The sequence below is a fragment of the Plectrocnemia conspersa genome, unplaced genomic scaffold, assembly GCF_051122295.1.
Source record: "Plectrocnemia conspersa isolate PC_06_02 unplaced genomic scaffold, ASM5112229v1 ptg000002l, whole genome shotgun sequence".
Taxonomy (NCBI): Eukaryota; Metazoa; Arthropoda; class Insecta; order Trichoptera; family Polycentropodidae; genus Plectrocnemia; species Plectrocnemia conspersa.
The window spans coordinates 19,041,004-19,064,903 of NW_028277166.1; the positions used below are offsets into that span (position 1 = coordinate 19,041,004).

Below are 23,900 nucleotides of genomic sequence, written 5' to 3' on the forward strand. Positions count from 1 at the left end.
TCGGGGATCTTTTTTCTTGGAATGTGAATACTTTTTGGTGCTAACGATGCATATACACTTATACTATTTGCTGCTAGAACCACAACAAAATGAACGTAGAAACAACTTTGCACCAAAAAGGATCCGAGATTCGGGAAAAAGGTTATAATTTATGGGTTATGAACTGAAAATTTGAGAGTTTCGCCAACAAGTTATTCTAAAAAGCATCCGAATATTCAAAGAAGAACTAAAATTCGTCTCTATAAATCTTGTCGATATATGAAAAACTTGGAAAATGATGTAACACATCAAGTAAAACTGTCCCGTATGAACGACTTGAAGCATATAAAGCATTTGACTTTTTTATTTTCTTAAAAGTAAATGATGTTAAAATGCTGCGCTGCTAGAAAATTTTAGATATACTGTCGGGACTAAGGAATCTAATCTCAGAATTAGAAAACATTCGTTGCCAAGAACAATAGATTTGTTCTATGAACGAATTTTAAACGTTTGATATACCTGCACATGTCACGTGCGGGATCGCCGGATGCTCACGGAAAATATTAAATAGAAAAACGAGAGCTCAATTGTTCAACATTCACATTAAGTTCTGCAATTTTATATTTATTGTATGTACTATCCATTTAATAAAAATAAAGGTTCACTCACAATATATTTCATTTTTACCCATTTTATAAATGCAATAGTATATACTATGTAGTAAACAGATACAAATGTATGTATACAAAAATATGTATTATTGAACAGTTTTTTATATTCCCAGGATCTTAATTTACAACTCCAATTGGATTCGCTAATTGGGATCTGCGCAAGACCGGTTAAAAGGGTTATAAAACTAATGGATGTGTGTCTTTCGAATTTAATATGAATCAAAGTAGTCTTTGGCATACAAAAGGAAAGTGCAATAATAATGCATTTACGTAAAAATGTGCACCTAAAACCGTTCGATCGTACAAAAAAACCACCAGCCAAGAATATCGCCACTGAATAGGTAATGCGTACACGTGTTTTTAGTTTAACACAATCGTGAACAAAATCCACCTGCTCCATATGAGCAAAAATTGTAATAAGATCTGTTTTATACATAAACAAAGATTCTAGTTCCATCCCAAATTATATGCATTGTCAAATAATCACGGACAATAAGAAACGTTGGAGTTATTAAAAATCCTTAATATGCCAAACTACAGCACTTCCATTCAGAATTTGACTTAGAATATATTAAAGTTCAGATCGAGCTCGTCTCCACGCAGAGCTCACGCCAAATCGACTAAGTCCAGAAAAGATGCCGCTATCACATCGACTATACGATTTGGTCCAGTCAAGCAGTTGCTTTGCATCTCAAGGGTTCTACTTGATATTGACGTAGCACGTTGCTTTCACGAAAAACAGCACATTTTAGTATCGGTAGTGAAACAAATATGTATTATTTTAAAAATGGAAAAAATAATTTGATTTTTTCCAATACGATGTAATTCTTATAACCTGTTTTTCTTCTGCATGCACAAATTTAGAGGTAAAATAGTGTTTAGCTTCTTCATTTTAAAATAATTCGGGGTTTTTTCTTGACTTATGATTTTTGTCTTATCGGACTGAAGGACCAGCGAATCACTTTGACTGTTTAAATCATTTTTATTTCGTCTTACTAATTGTATCACAGCAAATTGGTTTACCTCTGCGTACATTATGGAATGCTACTTGCTAAATATACTACTTTTTCGGTTAAGGATATCAAGACATTTTTAATTAAACTGTAACGTAAAAACCATTAAAAAAAATATATGATTTTATGCAATTTAAATATATGGCACAGAAGAAATTCTAACATCAAAATATTCCTAAGATTTCATTAAAAAACTTTGAGATGCATCATGGTTCATAGATGAAACACTCTATTGTAAAAATAAGAGATAAAAACGCCAACAGCTTGTTTAAAGCGTTACAGGCCCATCGATTTGCTAACAGGAAATATTAATATTATCATATATGCCAACTGGTTCTGTATGTAATTAAGGCAGTTTAAAAAATCAATAAAGATAAGAGATTTACTAAATATAGTATATAAAGTAAATAATAATACAAAATAAATAAACAATTTCCTAATTAGGTTAGTTTGAATCAGGCCTAATTATACGATTTACGAAATACATAACACTATCTTGAAAAACAATGCAGAGTATATGTATAAATATATAAGTATAAAAAAGCTCTGACCATTGCAATCTGATAAAATTCGACCCCTAATTGACTCTGGCCCAGGCATTTTGGTGCTCAAGATAGAGATATTCAATTTTTTATATGTAGCAATCTACGTGACCCACCTTTCGAATATATTATATTATATAATTTGTTATAGACAACACTTAATTAATCACGGAATATATAAATTGTTATACAAGTGCATATTTATAAATATATCGATAGTAATATGTTTTAATATAGTGTATATGAAATACTATGTATGTATTATATAATAAATAAATATAGTTTTAAAACTGTTATAAACAATTGTATTATCAAAACACATCAAAGTGTATTATATATTTTTCTTAATATATATTAATATATAAAAATATTTCACAAATGAGATTTAATCACCGAATTAATGGCAATCGACTTGAATTGTTGATTTTATATATTCTAAATTTCACTATTTAACATTGGTATATTTTGATAATTTAAAACGTTTCGCTTTAATTGAATTCCAAGAATGTAATTCGCCTATCTAAGATTTATACTTTACATTATAAGTTATGTGTTAAACAATATACAGTCTCATTTATAAACTATGCAGGGTTTTAAGCAATAAAATAATAGTACGATAACGATCAGTTTTGATACAACATAAAAAATAATTGAGCACTTGAAAGTTGAACGTCGTTTTGCGTTGATAGTTCACTTTTAACAATATAATTATATTCAGTCCTTTCAGTGTTTAGGCAGATTTTTTTTTATAAATTATGATTCAGTCTTTGGACACGTACACACAAAACATATAAAAAAGTTTATATTACATTATAAAACGTTCTTTACACTTATACGTTTGTATCACATTACAATATCAAAGAGTTCATTATATTAATTCGTTGGCACAACGGTACTTTCACGCTTTTTTAAATTGTTATAAAATATACAATTGACTAAGTTGCTTTTATTTTTAATTCTTGACGTATGTTAATGTTTTGATGTACTTGTCCGTTTCCATAGGTGGGAAAGAAACAGGCGATTGTATCGTGGATATATCGATGTAGCACTTGTTCTTCGACTCGTCGACTTGAAGAAGCTTCACCAGTTCTGCAAAGCTCGGCCGATGTTCAGGTTTTTCAGTCCAACACCTAATCATAGTCGCGTAGAGCTCCTTAGACACTATAGTGGGTTTGTCCAGTCTTTTGCCTTCAGATAGATATGGTAATATCTGATAGTTTTCCAGATTTGGATAGGGAAAGGCACCTGAAATATAAAATTAAATAGATCAATAATTGAATAACAAACGTGAACAAATTAAATGCGAGATAATGCTTATGGGATTTACTCGGTTATGTGTGCAGTGCATTTTAATGTTTATTCAATGAAAAATGCGTAGCACCGAGCAATTTTTATCTAGAAGCTATTCTGTTACAAAAGCTAAACGTCTATTCTGATAATTATTATGATTATTTTTATATCAACAGCTAATAGTTCCAGTTATATCATTGCTAAGGATGGATGTATCATAGAATACAAGCATCTTGGAAACAATCAAGCAGCATAAAATAATGACCGATTTATTTTTACTTGATATCACTTAACTAAAATATATTTGTATAGGTATTTAGTAAATTATTTGCACATTTATTCCCAACGTCACAATTAATGGACGGTGTTAGTGAAATGACATATTTTTTCATTTGATTGATTAAAACTAAAAGTAAATTGTAGTGTTTCATTTATAACCAATCAAATCCATGTATGCTAATGTTAGCAGAACAATACAGATTATGATTAACGGTTGTATTAAGAATAATTTTGTAGGTGTAGAGAGAAAAATCTTGCAAATTTCACATCCACGCAAGAGTGGGTGTATCGAATAACTATGCTAGCGCATATTTACAATTGAAACTTTGATGTGTTGTGCACCGTTTCGGTTTGTTTTGTGAGCAGTTAACAAATTACAGGTGACGAGAAAAGAAAGTGACTAAACCGGTGTCGTTCGGTAAACATTGATGCGAAGAAGAACATATTTCACGGACCCGCTATATGGCAGCTAAGGTCGTGTTATTTTTTTTTATCTAATTAGCGTGTGACAAATTTACTGACATACTTAAGAAGGCATTCCTATTTATTTTTTGTATCTAGATGAATATGCATTAATTGGTTCGAAGTAAAAGTTTTAAGGTTAAAAATCAACATCAACAATTTAATTCCTGAATATATGATAAATAGTTGCAAATATAGTTTTCTGCTACACATGATTACATAAGTAAGTTAAGTATGTACATATTATATATAAGCAAATTTTGCTTATTAGTCTGTATATTTGTTTGGAAGAAGAAATTGGCAAGTATATAAAAGAACAGTTATGCGTTATCTTTTTGATATTGACTTTCAAAAGTTCAGATTCATGATGAGGGTTGTACCATAATTTTCAATAATCAAACATTTCACTAGAGCAAATATTTGGCCAAAATGGATTATTTAACGTTTATTAACCCACTGACTTTTAACATTGAATGTAGTAAAATGTAAAAAAATACTATAAGTAATTCGAATCAAAACAGTGTTCTTGAATGAGAAACTTATAGCAAGGAAATTAAGACTTATTGATTGGGGCAACACATTCAATTTCATATAAAAATCTTGAAAAATCTGTGCAGCGACTATATGTATGTATGTATGTAGTACATGCATATATCCGTATGTGCTTTAAGTATAAAGGCATTTAATGATATATTGATAGGTAATATAAATTATACTTTCATGAAGTACTAATTAAACATTGTTGGAATATATAATAACAAGATATACTACAATTAGTTAATTTTTTCAGAATCTGAATGTCGTCAGAAGAAATGCTTATTATATAGTGGTTTGATGGATGTTTCATGGTAATTTAATGCTATGAACCACGTTGACTCTCTTCTTACTGTGAACACAACATAAGAGTGAATTTTGCCGTTAATAACATGTCAAGTAGTATACATATATAAACAGTATTATATATAAACAGATTTACACGTGCTGTTTCGCAAAATAAACCACAGAGATTTCACCTCTAGAATGTTAGCTGTAAACAAAACTAACCACCACAACTCTATCATATTTCACAAACAGATGTGCGAAAAAATAATCTGCCTTACTTACCTTACACACAAGATATCACATTCGATTAAACGAATCTCCGAAATTAAAACCAGCGGCGTAATTCAATAGATTGTTTGTGTTTTTCTATGATGTGGGTTTGAATCAAAATTTGCAAGGTGAAAGAGTGCGGTTTTGTAGCTACAAACTATTTCATTTCAATCTTGAAAACATAATGATATCGAACGCAAATAATATTTTTTTTGCCAATTTACATTTAAAAACACTCGACAGAGTTAATTAACAAGTTGTTTAAGAGGCGCTTGTCAGTTTGGTATAAAGACGAAAAAACATCACACTTAAAAAGTTTACAGTTAAACTGTCATGTTCTAACTCATTTTATTTCCAAATATTGTAGCAGTGGAGAGATTATCATGTCGCGAAATTATCAAAAAAAATCATTGTGACTTTTGGAATAAAGAGGGTGACTAACCTTTTATAGAATTTAAAGGTAAGTATTGTTAAGCGTACCGTACATCGTCCCTTTAAATATCACTTTCAAATAAATAAGGTCAAAGCAAGATAGCTGGTAATACTTTTCCCCCGTTACATTATTTTTTAAGGCTCTGTTTTTAAGTTTGAATTAGGTATTATAAACATATAACAACAACATAAAAATACTTGCTGTAATTAGAGATGGGAAAAGGAAAAAACTAACTGCTCCTGACGAATTAAAAATAGTATTTTAAACTATAAAAGTTGGGCGTTCGGTAATCGCACACTCACTAGCTGCGGTATCTTACGACAGTGAGGAACCGACAGATATTGTATTATAGATTTACTTAATATAATTACAATACATTTTATATAATAACTAAATATAAAAATAAGAAAGCAATAATATAATAACGATTCTTTTAAAAACGACCAAAAAAACAATACTGTCTTTTATACAAATCAATTGTAGGATTTCATTCATTGAGCGCTTTTTATTTTCTTTTGATACAAGGTCGTATATTATATGATGTAATAAATCAGGATTACGTTTATTTATAGGGATGCTTTAAACAAAAACATGACCCGAATCTCATTTTTGATTTCACATCGTGCAGAAAATTTATTGCTAATATTTTACTTTTTGACGCAGAAAGCAAGTTATGCTAAATTACCATGTTTCTATGTGTGTTAATATTAATCTGACTTCATTCTAATTTAGAACCATAATGGATATGTCCGCGATTTTTTTTTCGATTTGTTAACCGTGTTTTAAAGTTTTCCGTTATGCGGATAAAATCAAAAGTAAACCTATCATTTCCATAAATATAAATAAATAATTTGTTTTTAATGAGTGAATTCGCTTAAAAATAAATTAATCAGTCAGAGAAAGCTCAGGCATTAAATCGTGCTTTACATAAACTATAATAAAGGCCATTTGTGTCAATAAGCGATTTCGATTTAAATAAATAACTTGATATGTTATTACACAAATCTACACTCAAAGTAAAACCTAAAATATATTTAAACTTAAGTATATTTTTAATCTCTTTTGAGGTATATAAAAGATTATTCATTTACAGAATTACATAAACTATTTGATATGAATTCGTAAAAAAACTTGTACAAAATTTCTTCAGATAATTAATGACAGACTTATTTTTGTACATATCGTCTTTGACAAGCAAAATACATGTAATATTAATTCTAATATTTATTTTTTTGATTTATGTTTATGTTGATTTTTATATTGCTCATGTGTCTTGATCCTTTATAATTAATTTTACCATTAGATGCTAGCTTGCAAACATGTTTGTTATTTACTTTCTGAAAGCAATGGATAATATTCACTTCTTTCACAAATTTATTATGGGTGCGATTTAACAAGAAATTATTTTAACAGATACGCGCATTTAAATAAATACTTTTTTAGCATTAAACGAATTGTTTGTGCATTTATGTAATGTAAATCTTAAGATATTTTCTTTGGAAATGGATTCGTTGCAGAATTATTCATAATAATAAATATTCTGACAATTGCTCGCTCATTCGCACCTAACCTCTAACAGTAATGCACAAACAATTCATTTTGTGGAACAATTATTTTATGTATTGCTTATTTAAATTTCATTTATTTTTTGTAGGTGAAATAAAGGCGATCCTCAAAGAGTTTCGTGCGACTTATGACTTTTATTATTATTATTTATTGTTACACGTTCTGTAGTCGAAAATACAAATAGATTAAGATCATCCGTTCTTGAAATATATTATAAAGACATTATTTACAAAATCCGATGTGCTTAAATACAAAATTCTTTATTATAAAAGGCGTTGAATCATCCATTATTTTTAAATATCTACATCATATAAAATATGATAATCATACAATTTGATATATAATTTAAGTTATTTTTTATTTTGTTAAAAGTACAGTAATGATTTTAATGCCATCGAATAGATACTTGCTAAAATGGTCTAATTAAAAGGTTAATACAATTAAGTGGTGCGAATTAATCCGATTTCCGAATCCAAAAAGCTTTTCTATGGCAACCGACGTAAATGACCTTGTGAATATAATAACATAATATACATAGGAGTAATATTTTCTTTAAATTTTAAGGTTAAAAAACGTGCTCAATAATTTCACTGTCATTGCTTGGTGCTTTATTATACTTAATCTTTTTTATTATTATTTTTGGAATTTACGTAAAGTTATTAATATATTTCGCTTTTATACCATGGCGTGGGCGAGCGACCTTGTTAAGCGATAGCAATGGTTTTTTTAAAATCCTTTGTAACTTGAGAAAAGTAAGCCCAATGTGTTACAATGGGATAATACAGTACCAACTGAGTCAGGTAATTTTACATTTAGAATACGTCAGGAAATGGTGACATCTTTATAATCAATTTCAAATTATTATGTATGTGTAATGTATTTTTTTTAATAGTATATATTTGACAATAATATAATTTATTTTATTTTACCTCTGTGAAAATGTTTTAATTAAGAGTTCAGTAATCACCGTCACGTGTTATATTGTATGTATGTAAAATTCAGTGAAGTTAATATTTACTAGTTAAATATTAATATATTATATGCTGCTGTTCAAACTCAAACCGAATTTTAACGAATTAACCTAATGAAAGTTGAAACAGTATAGTTAGTCTTAGATCGTTCATAAGGTCAAGTTGGGTTTAGTTAATATTTTTAAGGTTAGATTTGTGTTTGAACAGCAAATGGAAGTTTCGCAACTGTAGTTTTATTTTAACTAGTATAAATATAATTTCACTGATTAGACCAGTCAAAATGTATCAAAGAATTGACTTAAAATTTTACTGGGTAATATCAATGAAATTGCGCGCGGTTGATCCGATACACGTGTGTTTGGAACATTTTGGCCTTAACATGTGATTTGTCGACCTACAACTATTTTTTTTAAATAAAATTTGATGTTGCCGTACATAATTTAACAAATGGCGCTCACAACTTTTTACACGTTTTACGTATGTTATGTATGCATATAATTTCACTAGAATCTGTCAGATAAATTATATTTTTAGTAGTAAAAATGTATATGATATGACTTTACTTAAATGCCATCACTGAACATACACTGTATATTGTAAATATATATTTTATATTACGGGATTTGACAAAAATAGCACGCAAATGGACATTTCAATTACACTTGTAATATAAATTATATTTTTACTAGTAAAAGTATATCTACTAGTGAAAATGTATTTTATATATAATTTTACTGAAATGCAATTGAAAATATAATTTTACACGGACTAATTTTATCTGCTTTAAATATTTTAAGGTCGTCGGCTAAAAGTGAGATTCAGAATTATGAATGACTGTAATAATATTAATATTAAACGGAATGAACATTAATGGGCCGAGTTAAGAACCTTGAGGAATGTGGCAATGCATTAAGACGACATGTTTAGCGCATATTGAACATATTGCCGATGATTTGGAAAGTTTCATTAAAAAACTATAATAATTACATATGAAAACCCTTAATATATTTTTTTTAATTTAAGAATGACAAATTTAATTAAAAGCCTTTTTAAAATTAACAACAACAACAATTAAAACAAATTACGTATTCCTGTTTTTATACATCGAGTTTTTGGAAAAATAGAGCAGATTCGTTGCTACTGATCTCAATACATAAAAACGATGCTGTTAAATAATTATTTTCCTGCGAAATGATTTGAAGTACACTAATGAATCATATACTTTAAAAATCGACACATGCCTATAATTTTCTATCATAGATACGTTTTCTTGGATATTCTTTAATATTTTCGGCTTAGAATGTTAGATTAAAATTATTCTATAATTCATTAGAAATGCTATAAAAATTGTTTGATGGATATTTTGCGTCTAAAAAATTGCAAAAAATAAATTATTCATCTATCTTATCAAAATTTTTAGCAAAAATTTTCAAGCAAGGCTTTAAGGGAGTATTTTAGCACTGAATATGTTTTAAAAATTTGGTGATTTAAATACATGTTGTTCTCATTATATTCTTACGACTTAAGTGAATAAATATTCAGTTACATTTTATCAATCAGGTAAATATCTGTGGATTGTGATCATCAAACTTACTGTTTTATCAAATTAATAATGAGAAATAGGAACTAGGAATTTTATTTACAATTTTTTCTTATGGTTCAATTTATATTTACATTACTTTTGTGTACAAACATTATTTAAACATTTTCCAGGGGTAAAATGCATCAAAAAGTTTGGCATTTCTGTAGAGAAGATTGTAGAAGGAAAGGTTAATTGTAGGTGCTATGATATTTAACCCACACCTCCCCTCAGTCAAGTTACAACCCACGCACCACCCTTGACATATATTATGTACTTATATATGTACATATGTCTAATCATTATATTTAAGAAAACAAATCTTACTCACCTAGATTGCCAATTTCCCACAGTACCACCGCATAAGACCAGACGTCACTTTTATTAGAATAGTAACTGGACCTTATGGATTCTATAGCCACCCATCTTAATGGTACTTTTTCTTGATTATTAGTTACGTAGATACCGGTTCTGGACAGGCCCAGGTCAGACACTTTCAACGATCCTTTAGCGTCTATTAGTACGTTTCTAGCCGCCAAATCTCTGTGAACAACAAATATTTATATATTAATATTAATAATATAAATTCTATAAAATCGTATTGTACCTTAATAAGACGAGCGAGCGTACTGAAAAGGTTTTATGTTCATAACAAACAAAATCCTTACACTCGAATGCCCTTTTATACGAGCAAAATCAATAACATATTCATGTCAGAATATTATATAATAATATATTTGATATCGTACTCTCATTTAATTATTTTTTCAGTGTGTGTATATCTATATTATTATATATACATATGTATATATGCACGCATACAAATAATCGTCCTTACCTGAGCTACAAGTGGTGTGGTGGAAATAGGGAGGCAGTCGCGAGGGAGTACCGTTTTATGATCATACAAATTAAATATTTAACCTTCTCTAGCCATAGTTTTCAAAACTTCCCGACTTAACGCCCGCTTTTTAAAGACAATAACTTTCATCGCCACCCTCTGGAAAACCCTATATCTGAACCAGGTCTCCTTGGAAATCAATAGCGTGTTAAAGGTTCTTTATATTTTATAATTCCATATAGATAAAAATAATAAACTGAATGATCTTTGTTGTAGCCTTAAACATTTGCTTTACTGTGGAGGTTATTACAAATACTGATTCACAAAGCTGACAAATTCTAATGTAAGCAAAGCACCGGCGCGTTAACGTGTTTCGCAAAAGTGCAGCGAGCTCATGATTCCTTCTTTCTTCAGCCCCATTAAGCCACGAGCCACGAGCCGCAAAATACGGGAGTCAAAGGCTAGCTCGTGCCATAACCAAAAACGTTATTGAAGTAGGGAAGGTGGTGGCATTTACATTTTGATGTATACTTTTACCCACTAACCGAATAAAATTAAGAAAAATATGAATTATTTACCCAGTCCCTTAAAAGGTTGCTGACCGCTCATCTAAGCTAAATTTATAATTTTAAGAAACTGAAAATGTTGTAAATTAAGGTAATAACTTAGGTTAGGTACTTAATATTATCAAAAGTATGTAAATTTATTAACAAATAAAGAACATGTTAAATTAAAAAATTTAAATATGAGTTTAAAATTTAATAGTGAATTTTCATTAAAATGATGTTTTGGTATTTTCGAAATATTTATACATTTGCATGAAGAGCTTGCATAACATAACTTTAAATGATCTCATAATATTTTTAAGTAAGATGAGTTTCAATGTAAATAAATTTATATCTTAAAATATTTCATATTCATGAAACATAACATTTTCTTCTCCTACAAAAACAGTTTGACTAGTAGTACAATTAACATGTTCTTCGTTTAGTGTTTATTTGAAAGAGGTTATATTTTATATTATAATTTCATTGCCATGGCGTCTTAATCTATTAAACCAGTCTGTCGGATATTTACTAGCATAATAATAAAACGATACAAACATACATAGTGAATCATGTATGTTTTTTTTTATCTCTTCAAAGCTTAACGATGCATCTATAAAACCACGGGATCATATAATAAAATAGTTCCGTCACGTAAAAATATCAAGCTATCAAACCGTTAAACAAGTTTCACTATTTCATCGCACTATACGCGAGAAAGTTTTTTGCTGTTTTGCCGCCATAAATGATCGATTACCTGTGAGTGATGCCCTTTTTCTCCAGGTGCTCCATACCTCTGGCGATCTGAAGAGCGTAGCTATTAAGCACCTTAGGATCTAGAATCTTCTCTGGGGATAGTATCGGTTGGCTTTGTGTGTCTGATAGCATCAAAGAGCTGCCAAAAGCATCGCTGTCTATAGACGTGCCCGTAGATTCCGATATCAAGTCACCCTTCATCGTAAGGATGAATGGCCTCGTTTCTTGGATGGATGCATCCATGACGTTAGGGATGAGTCTTATGGGGCGCCCGTCTTCGCTTCCTAGCAACGTGTATTCAGCTGAAATGATAATAAAATATCAACGAATCGTTTTATGATACATAACAATCAAAAACCGAACATAAACATATGATTTTGATGTCAGAGATTCAAAGAACATGAGATATTTGTTTATTTTTTTATATTTTAAGTTATATTAGCTTAGCATTTAAAGTATTTAAAATTGAGCCAGTTACATGTGATGATTTTAAGCAATAGCAACTAAACGCATTAGTATGCAAGATTAGCTAACAAACGTGTGATTAGTTTATTAAAAAAAACGATTATTTATACATATATCATAAATATTTATGTACATACAAAGATCAAAAGATCAGCGCTAAAACATCAATAAAAAACAATAAAAAGATAAGTTATCTTTTAATTTAAAAAAAATACGTTTTAATTACGTAGCATGTTATGTTATAGTTTTTCGAAAACCTTAAAATGTAACGATATATGCTAACTTACGTATAGGCAGAGAACTATTGATATGTATTTAGATCGGTGATACGGTTTATTGAATATATATATACATACATAAATCATTTTTTTATATAAAAATATCTAAGATTCTTATCAGATATATCTATTTTTATGGTCTTAATTTTACAGTAATTATACTTTAAAAAATAATTTCAGACATGCATGAAGAAAAGTTATGTTAAACCCATAAAAATAAATGCAATAAATTAGTGATCAGCGTTTAGTTTTCGTGATCTGATATTACTTAGCCTTTTAACTGGGGAATTTAATTATAACGAGACTATAAAAATAAGTATAAGTAAGACGAAATTTCTCGTCACATGACGTATTCTTTGATGATCTCATGGTGGCTTGAAAATGTGAGATTAGTACGAGTGTTTAGATGTATTAATGTTGGGCGTGATACTTTGTCCCGGCACATGCAAATTATTTTTTAAATTCCATGACGAGTTAACTCGTCATGTCTGTTTAATTTATTATTTTCTATGACGAATATACTGTGGCACTGCTTGTAAGCTCAATAATTTCTTGGGTTGCTTTTATCAAATTAAAACTAGTCTGTTTTAAGCATGGCTGTGGAGTCGGATCCATAAAAAATCGACCGACTCCAACTTATTTTTAACTCTTTTCACTCCGACCAATATTTTCAATTGGTCGCCGTGCGCCATGCGTTTTAAGTCGGTAATATGAGGTTAACAAAAGTTATTATGCACTTTATCAAATACCCAATAACAGCTGACTAGCCACCGGACGGCGTGGTCACGCGTAGACACATACAATGGCGCGGCACTAATCCTAAGAATTTTGATTTTTCTTCTTTGTTGTTATTTACATGAAAATAAATAAATAAAATAAATTTAATATTTTTAGATTATATACAACGACTCCACAGCCCTGATTTTAAGACATACACTATATGCTTCTTCTCTTGTACATTGTACTATTAATATATATTTTTAAAATAAAATACTATTTGCATTACAAGCAGCCGTAAGTAAATAATTGAAAAAAAAATAATAATGAAAAGCAAATATTTTTTTAAAATTTAGAAAGATATTTATTGTAAATATATCTCGAAACACATATCAAATCTGCTGATTTTGCTAATTATATATTATAACGACAAAAAATATTAAGGTATATATTTTATGCTTTATTTTGAAAATCATAAATTCTCAAGATAAATGGCAAAATTACTTATGTATTTTGCAGTAAAAATACGCGTGCAAAAGTGTGATCTATATCTATTCAAAATGAGTTCATTACCTTGTACCTTTAAATTTGTTCACTTTCGGCTTTTAATATATATGTTTTGTACAAAATATATATATTACTAGACATAAATTAAGCAAATGAAACGAAAAACTTTTTATTATTAATTAAATAGTTGTTCAAGTGTCAGGTGACTCAAACTTAGATTTAATAAAGTTTAAAGTTGAAAAAGTTTAATTAAGTTCTTTTCGCTGATAAAAAAGTTCAAGATTATAATACTTTTATAGTAGAAATCAACTGTATTTTTTGTTATTGTTGGTAAGGGTATGTATCTCATAGTACGCGCCTGCATAAAAGCAGGCGCGTACTATGAGATACATACCCTTTCGCTCACTCGCGTGTTAAGTGACGAGAGAGTGAGAGATTAGGTCGTGCGTTATATACGATCCGCACGCCCACTTTTTCTCACTCACTCTCGTCACTTAGCACGCGAGCGAGCGAAAGCAAACGTATCGTATCCTACGCGCTTGGTTTTAAGTTTATGTCACTATTATATTTAGCAGGAAAATTGTTTCAAAATACTACTGGTAAAGAAAATGGAAATTAAAAAGAAAGTGTTTTTTTGTCGGATTAGAAGTAGCATATGTTAGTTATATGAGCTAAGACCGGACCAGCTGACACTCCAGGTCAGTCGACGAGAAGATTATTCTCTTGTCAATTGACCAAACTGTGTTTGAATCCAATAATAAAACGTTTAGCTCGCAAATTGATGAAAAATAAGATAATTTAACGGTTTGAAGTTCCAAAATTAGTTAAGTTAGCAAATCTGCTGATTTTGGTAAGTATATTATAACCACAAAAAATATGAAGGTATTTATTTTGAAAAACATAAAATCTCAACACGAATGTGTTACTGATGTTTTTACAGTAAAATACGCGTGTAAAAGTGTGATTTCTTTAACTATAGTTCATTGCCTTCTATCTTAGTTCAGACCCAAAATTAGTATTTTTTATGGAAAATTCGACTATATGTAGAGGACTTTCTCGTCAATTTTATTTTGCTTCCCGAGTAAGTGTTATAGATTTATATTCCGAATTTTATAGTATTCTAGCGATTTAAATTTTCTTGCAAGGTGGAAGATAAAATATTCCAAATTGTATAGTAAAATAATCCGTGACTTATTGAAAATGTGTATCGAATCAAAACATTGCTGCAACTGAGACTTTTGATTGCTCTGCTACGTCACGCGGAACTTAGCATAAACGGCAGTGTTGCCAACCGAGTAGAATGATTTTTTTTGTTATTAGTTTGTATTTTTTTTATAGGATTTTTTATAGAATGCACATTCATATGAATGTATGTATATATATATACACATTTTTGCCTTGTGACAAGCAAAAAATACCTTTAACACACACGTTGTCAATATATTGTTTTATACACACGAAACGAAAAGTTGTATAGAGACAGCAGCACGTATGATATCAAAGGGTATCCGAGGGTTGAGCTCGGAATGAAAGGAGCGCTTTTGTTAGGATTGTAATTTGGGCGGTAAACTGAAATATTATATGTGCTTATGAAAAATTTAATGTTACGTTCGCCTTTATATGTTTTCAAATATGAGCCATTATATAATCTAGAGCGCTGGGAGTCTCATGTGTCCTGACACGTGTTGCTCCTATCTACCCTTATATACACACACTCTTACCTCTACCCCTCGAGGGTGGATTTTGACGTATGCGTGTCAAACGGAGGGATAAATAAGGCAGAGAGAAAGCTCGAGGTTTTCGTAAAACAATACTGATTTAAATATAAATTCATCCATCCGGTCCAATGACTTATTATAATAATATCGACGTAATAATATTATAACAATTAATATATTATTCATGTATTGTATATGTATTATATATTATAATGATGAGTTTTACTTACTGTCAGCGACTGAGGGTCTCGTGTGGGGTGTCTTTAAGGGTTCGACTGTAGAAGTAGACGCGTTCGATAACCTGTAAAAAAGAATGCAACATGAACCAAAAACATTTTATATATAGCAATTTTTTATGATTTTAAAACTACAATAATGTTTGAGAAACATTGGTTAGCATCATCATATATAATGTAACATGTATCATATCCAATGAAAAATTAACGCAACTTGCATAAAATTAAAATAAATTACCCGAAAGTTTTCTATATTTATTACCCATAGCAAAATATGATGTATTCATGATACAGAATTTAAATTATAAAGTATTAATTTAATCCTTAATATTTATGAACTGCTGAAAAACATCGTTGAGTATCATATGAAAGATATAATAATATTAATTGATTTGAGAATGTATGATATATGCATAAGCTATTGTGGCAACCAAACAATAAAAATTAATTAGTGTTAACACGATGATGAAAGCTCGAAAACAGTATAATTACCCAATGAGTTCCTCAAAAAAAATTTAGATTATTTTGCTTTGTAATATGACTTTGACTGACTTTGCTAAAGGCGTTTTCATTCTTCGCATTTCTTTCATACTGACCGTCGTGACTTTTAACTTTAATAAATTACATTTCTCGGAATAACTTATTATTATAGAAATAAATATCATTATTATATATCAAAGGGTGAATGTGGTCACACCCATTATTACTATTTTTCCTAGACAACATAACAAAAAAGTACTGATATATAAAATCTAATTTTATTGAAGCCATGTAACGTTGCGTTTTTCAGCTAGTTTTTATTAAATAAAAAACCTAATGATTTAATTTTTATACCATATTAACTATCAGCCAATACTTACTAAGTTTCGGCTTTGGGGAAAACATACATTCATTCTGTACCATAAAAGAAAACATATTTCCTAAGAAATCTGCCTAAAAATAGTTACACATTGCTAAACAATATGTCTAATTCGTATTGCCAAATACGGTGTCTTGTTTAATAAGAAAGGAAGTGTTTAAGCAGAACTACTTATGTCGGTGATTTCAGAGTGACATACTTTGAGTAGGGATAGACGTTTTCGGATGTATGTAGACGTCAAAGATGCTCGGTTTCGTTATGCGGAGCGCATGTCACTAACATTTTTTTGGAAAATCACATTATGTATAATACGCTTGTTTATAGCCTCATCGAATGTAGATCCATTATCTAGAATTCCAGCTAAATGAAGTATTCTTTGTTAGAAAAAATTCAGAGAATATTTATGAGATATCTCTACAAGAGGGGTTTATCCGTATTTTCACCCTTGTGTTTTTTTTTTATTAAATTGGGATACTATTATCTGTATTCTTAGCATAGTCTATATGAAGCACTTTTAGAATTTTACAAAGAGGCGGTGTCGACAATTCATTGAGCTTTTAGCCGTGGACTATAAAGTGCTTTAGAGAGTCGCTATCGCGTTTTTTTGTGTAATACAATATGTTATATATTTATAAATCTGATCTATTATACGTTATAATTAAATAATGTTATAATATGCAATTAATTTTAAAAAGGTCTATACAGTTATCATTGTCTTATCGCACGTTTCTGAAGCGCCAGGGAAAGGAACATATATGAGCCACACCGGACAGTTGATCGTGGGTCGTCGACCAAAGCAGAGTGTAAAGCGAACTTTAACTTTTTTTAGCTTGGCGACAGAGTTGAATGATTTTGCGTGCATTGATGTGAATAATTAAAATTATTATCATTAAAGAGATTTATAACAAACTATTAAATATATAAAACTTTAAATTGTTTTTATATATTTTAATTAAATTAAAATTTGCGAAGCGTTAATTATAAAGTGAAATTATTTATTTTCGAGTTAATGCTTTTTTAAATACATACTAAATATGTATTTAGAAATATTTTATTTTATTATTAGAAATTATGAATGTTATTAATAACTTTTGAGTACGATTATGTTGTTATAAATAGCAACGTACCTTGAGAGTCACACGAGACCTTACGACATACAAATATTATGCCTATTTATATAAATAGCTATTAATGGATAAGTATTATATATAAAATATACATATTTTTTAATATTTTTATATTTTACAAAAAATATTATAGTGATACATTACATGTTTATTATTAAATATCATTTTATTTCAATGATTTATTTTTTAAATGACATAAGTCAAACATTAAATGACGAAATTGCAGGATTTTCTTTATAAAAACTTAAGTCCGTAGCACTAACCATAATTTGATCTCTTGTTTTACTGAAGTCTCAATTATAAGCAATGACTCCATTAGTTTACGAATCATGTTTCTAGCAATGCTTTCAAATGAACCAGAGGAGAGTATAAGTGAAATTTGGCGCTATTTAAACGCATTTTGATTAGAATAATAGTGAGAATATATCGGATTTATTTATAGATAATCTTATGGATGTAACTTTAAATTGAAAATATTTTAACTTTTTTCCTTATGTGTAATGTATGAAATATTTTTTTATTAATAATTACAAAACGGTATATATATTTTCCTATTACTTATATATGTATTAATGTTATTTGTTAATTATGTATTGAATTAAATTGAAAATAAATAAAATAATACACTTCAATTTTAGTTTTGTACATGTACCACTAATATTTTCTAGACCTGCCCCTATATTTAAAATTCTCCCTCTTAGTTGATATGTTTAATTCGTGTACTGTTTGGTGAGCCATAATTAGACGCAATTGAAGCATTTTAAAAATGCTTATTATGAAAACAACATTTATATAGCGATACTATTTGTTTAATTACTTGATACATATTTGAACAAGATAACGACGTTTCTCTGAACCACTTTAAAACTACTTGTCCCTGAGAGTCTCTCAGATATACGAAGCACGACTCTTTCTTTCACGGTATTCTTGACCTGTCTCTTAAATTTTATTTAAAAGACAGATAAAGATATATTTACCTTGCCTGTAAAATATTTTTTTAAGTATGACTAGTTTTCAAAGGCAGCACGAAAGTCGGTGGCTATTACCTAAAATACCTATGTTCAAAGCTAAATTTTTAAATTTATATTGTCACTGATAGATCGAAATTATTGAGTATTATATAACAATAACACCAATCAATCATCACAGATTCGGTTTTCCTAGATTTTTATAATTTCACAGATGAAAATTGTTATTAATAACATAATAAAACATTATCTAACAATGAGATACTTTAGCTTATATAGAATATGATTAATATATGATATATAAGTATCAAAATAAAGTATTGAATAATAATAAAATAAAATATTGATAATAAAAAAAATATTACGATACATAAAGGATCTATATTTGTTGGGATTATATAAGCTACTTCATGTACATTTTTTCCTATTATTTAGCTTTATAATATGACATATTTTTTTCGAAAGGTTATCATGGGAAAAATACCCGATCATTTCATGGGTAAACTTGGGATTATCATTCTTTGGTTACAATTCAAATGCTAGGTGAAAACATGTTCAGATAAGTTCAGTTCCATTGTGACCAAAACATAATGTGATTCATAACAGAGGGGTATTAATTTAATGTTTAGTAGATAATCCATTCTATTACGATATCATATTATGTAGGTTTATTAAGTATAGATTAAAGCTCATTGAAACTTCCGTATTGGCGAGGATTATGCCTTCCAGAGAAATTTATAGAAAATGGGTAATCGCTTATGAAAGTAGATAATTGTCTGTCTTTTATAATACAAACGACAAAGAAGTATTTTTAAATGCACACACTAAAAATACTACAATGGAAGATGTAATATGTTTGTTAGATTTTATTGAATTGAAATTTTATATAACTCTTTGATAGAACTTAAAATGTTTTTTTTAAATAATGAACTTGATTTTCTTTCCATGTTTTAATAATTGAATGACATTGTTGTCTTGGCATATTTTTGAAACAATAATAATATAAATATAATTATAAAGTAAAATTACGTTCTGAAAAGAAAATACATAAAACTGCAAAGCTGTTTTTTTAAAATAAAGTATTCTAAAAAATCATCGATTTTTTCAAATAAAGTAGATTATCGGATTTTTTTATTTTAAAAAGACAGTTTTGCAGTTTTATGTATTTTAATATAAATGCTTAGTATGTGTTTTACGAATTGATTATACTTATATATATTTATCCTGATTATAAATAACTAAATTAATAAAATAATACGTACCCAGATGTATTATGCTGATAGGCATTTCGCAGTTTTATCAGATGCTTTAGCAGATCTCCTTTCTCAGCAAACTCCAAGATAGCACAATACGGCTGTTTGAGAGTGCAGCATCCGACCAAAGCGACCACGTGTTCATGTCGTCCAACGTGCTTCAACATAGCAATCTCCTTCAAGAATCCCTCTGCTTCATAAGAAGTAGCGTGATCTGGCCGGGAATTAATTTCAGTTTAGAGACTATACGATAGCATTAAATTGTGTGATAACAACGTTAAACAAAATATTATTATTATGTGAATCGAGACTGTGGGCGAACGTTTAACTTGTGTATATACATATTTAACCAAACTCTTGTTGTTTTATGTTAATTTACATCTGCCAAATCGTGATAACGCCCCAGAGGGATCGTGTTGTGCTTTTGTGTTTCACTCGCGTATTTTTAAGCTTGTAAGGATTTTAGAATGAACTTATATACGCACTAATATATTATATTTATAGTTATTTAAGAGCTCACTCAACATTGAAACTGTAAAACTAATTTAAACATATAAAATATATGTCAATTTTACATATCAAAATAACTAAAAATTCGCGTGTTGATATTATGTAAAAAAAATATATGTAAATAAATAAATGTTGTATTTATTTTAAGTATTTATAAGATATCAAACATGCTCTATAAAAGTAATTAATTAATTAGTAATCAATACACAAGAAGACAAAATATGTTACACAAGTCACAGTGAACAATAATTACGCTATACGGGGGAACGCTATAGGAGGTACTGCCGCATACACTATAGAAAACTTCGCTATATGGGGGAACACTATTAGGGGAGGGGGTTACTGTATATTATACAATACATTTAAGAGTTGTATTGTAATAAAAACAAGTAATAAAATAAATTTTTATGTTTTCCTGACTAGCTTTTGTCTTTAAAGTGTAATTATAAAATGCTCACAAATTTATTTGTAGCTGTTTTTTTTTATAAAAATATCAATTAGTATTTAAAATACATAATACAATATATTATAAAAGTATAACAGAAAGGCCGATATTAATTCAGGATCAAATAAATATGATTGGCTAATTAAATCATTTAAATAGTTTCACATCACTTCGTAAAGATGTATGTATTTGGATAAGATTTGTATGTGATAGGAAACAGTTGGTGAAATTCTACTTATACTAGTGAAAATGTAACTAATTGTTTTAAGATGAAAGTTAATTATTTGGTATTTAATAACATATGTATCACATAATATATTAGGCCCATTTCATTTTACTTTTAAAGATAAAAAAAAACATTGGATTAATTTATTTATCTTTAAACTATTTTTACACAGAAGCAATAATTATATTGGCATTTTTTTAACAGAACAATCCCCTTTTATAAATATTGAATATTTGGTAAGAAGAGTCTCAATATACAATGATTTTAACGTAGGTAAAATTATATTCATAGACATCTAGTAAATTTAATATTATGTAACTAAAAAACTCTTGAACCTTCATTGCCTAAAACTTAAATTCATTTATACGGCAAGAATACTTATGTTGGGTGGACCATCTATAATTTTTAACAACATCTACACTAATCGAAATACTTTGAAATAGTCCAATTTAATATTTTTAATATTAATACCTTTTCTTCCAGATATTAATATATATTATTTCTTAAGCAAAACTTTTTTTTACAAACTCGATTGCATATAAACAACTTATTTGAATACTTTCTCCATTAGAGGCAGCATATTTATGGTGATGCTTTATAACTTATTTTAATAAATGCTGCTTTAACTACGTGATTTGAATGTACATATTGTTTCGATATTATATATCGATGCTTCGATTGGACCCCCACGTTTAATATATTTTTTAAATTAGATATTAAACTACTTAAAGCTTGCTTACAAACACGTAAAAGCGATAAAAAATGTCATTTATATATTTTTGTGATTCTGTTCTATCAATAGAGTTATTATGTGCATGTTTTTCATTACAGCTGTAACATGTATTTATTTAACAGTTTTAAAGTTAAACATTACATGCTACGATATTTCACCCATAGTTTACCTAGGAGTTTTCAGATAACAATATTGCTTCCTTTAAGGTGTAGTCTATTAAACAAACTATTCAGATATGTGACGATATTTTACTAGGGCCAAAAATTCGTCAATAAATATGAATATTAATATAGAAAAAAATATTGTATTTTGTAGTAATATGATATTATATTTACCTTTCAGTTTCTTCACTGCTACTATCTGCTGACCGATTTGACCTGGTTTGGTCATCATCGCTTCGTATACGAGCCCGAAAGCTCCTTCTCCTTTTATCTTAATATATTCTAGACGATTTGGACTTATTTCGAATACATCAACATCACCTCGGTTTATCGCATCCTGAAAAAATACAATACTATTATTATTATACGTTTCTTTGATCTCTTTGTCTAATATATATAATCTTTAATCGATTAAATTTATAAGAAAGGACAGCCAATTAAAGACAATAGTATGCATTTGCCTTAAATTCACGTTGTACTGAATGGGAGTGAAATAAATCTGTAATTTATTACGGAGCCTGGCTTGTAAAAATATATATTATACGAAAACATTTTATTTGACAAAACGACAATCAAAAATACAGTAGACGGAGGATGTTATTTTTATTTCATTTTATGGATATATATATATATATATATTTTCCGTCCCGTTATATTTTCTTTAATTAGCATAGAACAAAAAAACGAGCTATGTAAATTTTGTTATGATTACGTGAGGATCGGAATCGAAGAAAAACACAACTTTTGCGATTCAAACGTTTGTTTCGTCGGTCGGAAAATAATTAATATTAAAAAAACACGACCCAAAAGAGAAATTAACTTAAAAAATAACTTTCGTACATGTGTATGATAAACGTTTTTATAATTGACTAATAACTGAATATATATGCATGTATGTATAATCTAAACTATAATTAAATCGTTACAAAAATCAAAATAAGCAAACAAAGAATGCACAGACCTCTAATTCCTTTTCGTGTTCTTCAACGTACAATGGACATCTTTGCTCCAGTATTTGTCTATTACTATGAATTGAAAAAGAAAATGATCGATTAGTAACACAGTTATGTATCTAAGAAACACGTGAATACATTTAACAATTGAATAAATTATTTTGATTCAATTGTTATTTATTAAAACATTTGAATATTCAATAAATTATACACCACTTTTGATAAACTTAATTAAAATATGTTAAGCCATTTCTAATGAAACGGCCTTTTTAATTTGAGAAATTGTTTTAATGCTTTTTTTCTTACCATTGAACGGAAGACATAACTTGATGGAACGAATTGTTTTCTTATCAAATATAAGGATAACAAAGTTCTAAAAATATCCATCATACAATAATGTATTATTTTTATAAATTATAAAAATACAACTCTTTTGTATGTACATTTAACATAACCTTTCATTTAATTTAATTTACAATGGTTTGTAAAATCATATGCATTGCAACTGTAGATGATAATGGCAGAAATATTTATTATAGATATTTTAGGAAATTCTTTTTTATTTTGTCACATAATTTTTTATTTACTTAAATACATGTGCAGGGCTTAATAGATTTACATCAATGCACTCTACATAGAAAAAAAAACAATAAAAACAAAAAAAAAATACAGAAAAATTAAAAAAAATATTTAAAACTAGCTTTATTACCTTAGTTTGCCCGAGATAT

The 23,900-nt window shown here is 28.6% G+C and overlaps 1 protein-coding gene across 1 annotated transcript in view; it reads right to left on the minus strand.

Moving 5' to 3' along the window:
* Window positions 1-2,622: 2,622 nt before the first annotated feature.
* Window positions 2,623-23,900, minus strand: part of LOC148237973 (uncharacterized) — a 123,405-nt gene continuing 102,127 nt past the window's right edge. Inside the window, exons 10-16 of the mRNA XM_088181377.1 lie at window positions 23,181-23,244; window positions 22,394-22,556; window positions 20,154-20,358; window positions 15,932-16,002; window positions 12,018-12,318; window positions 10,209-10,420; window positions 2,623-3,450 (exon numbers count right to left, since the gene is read on the minus strand). Of these exons, the coding sequence (XP_088037503.1) occupies window positions 3,158-3,450; window positions 10,209-10,420; window positions 12,018-12,318; window positions 15,932-16,002; window positions 20,154-20,358; window positions 22,394-22,556; window positions 23,181-23,244 (1,309 nt within the window). The 3' untranslated portion in view covers window positions 2,623-3,157. The remainder of the gene's footprint in view (window positions 3,451-10,208; window positions 10,421-12,017; window positions 12,319-15,931; window positions 16,003-20,153; window positions 20,359-22,393; window positions 22,557-23,180; window positions 23,245-23,900) is intronic.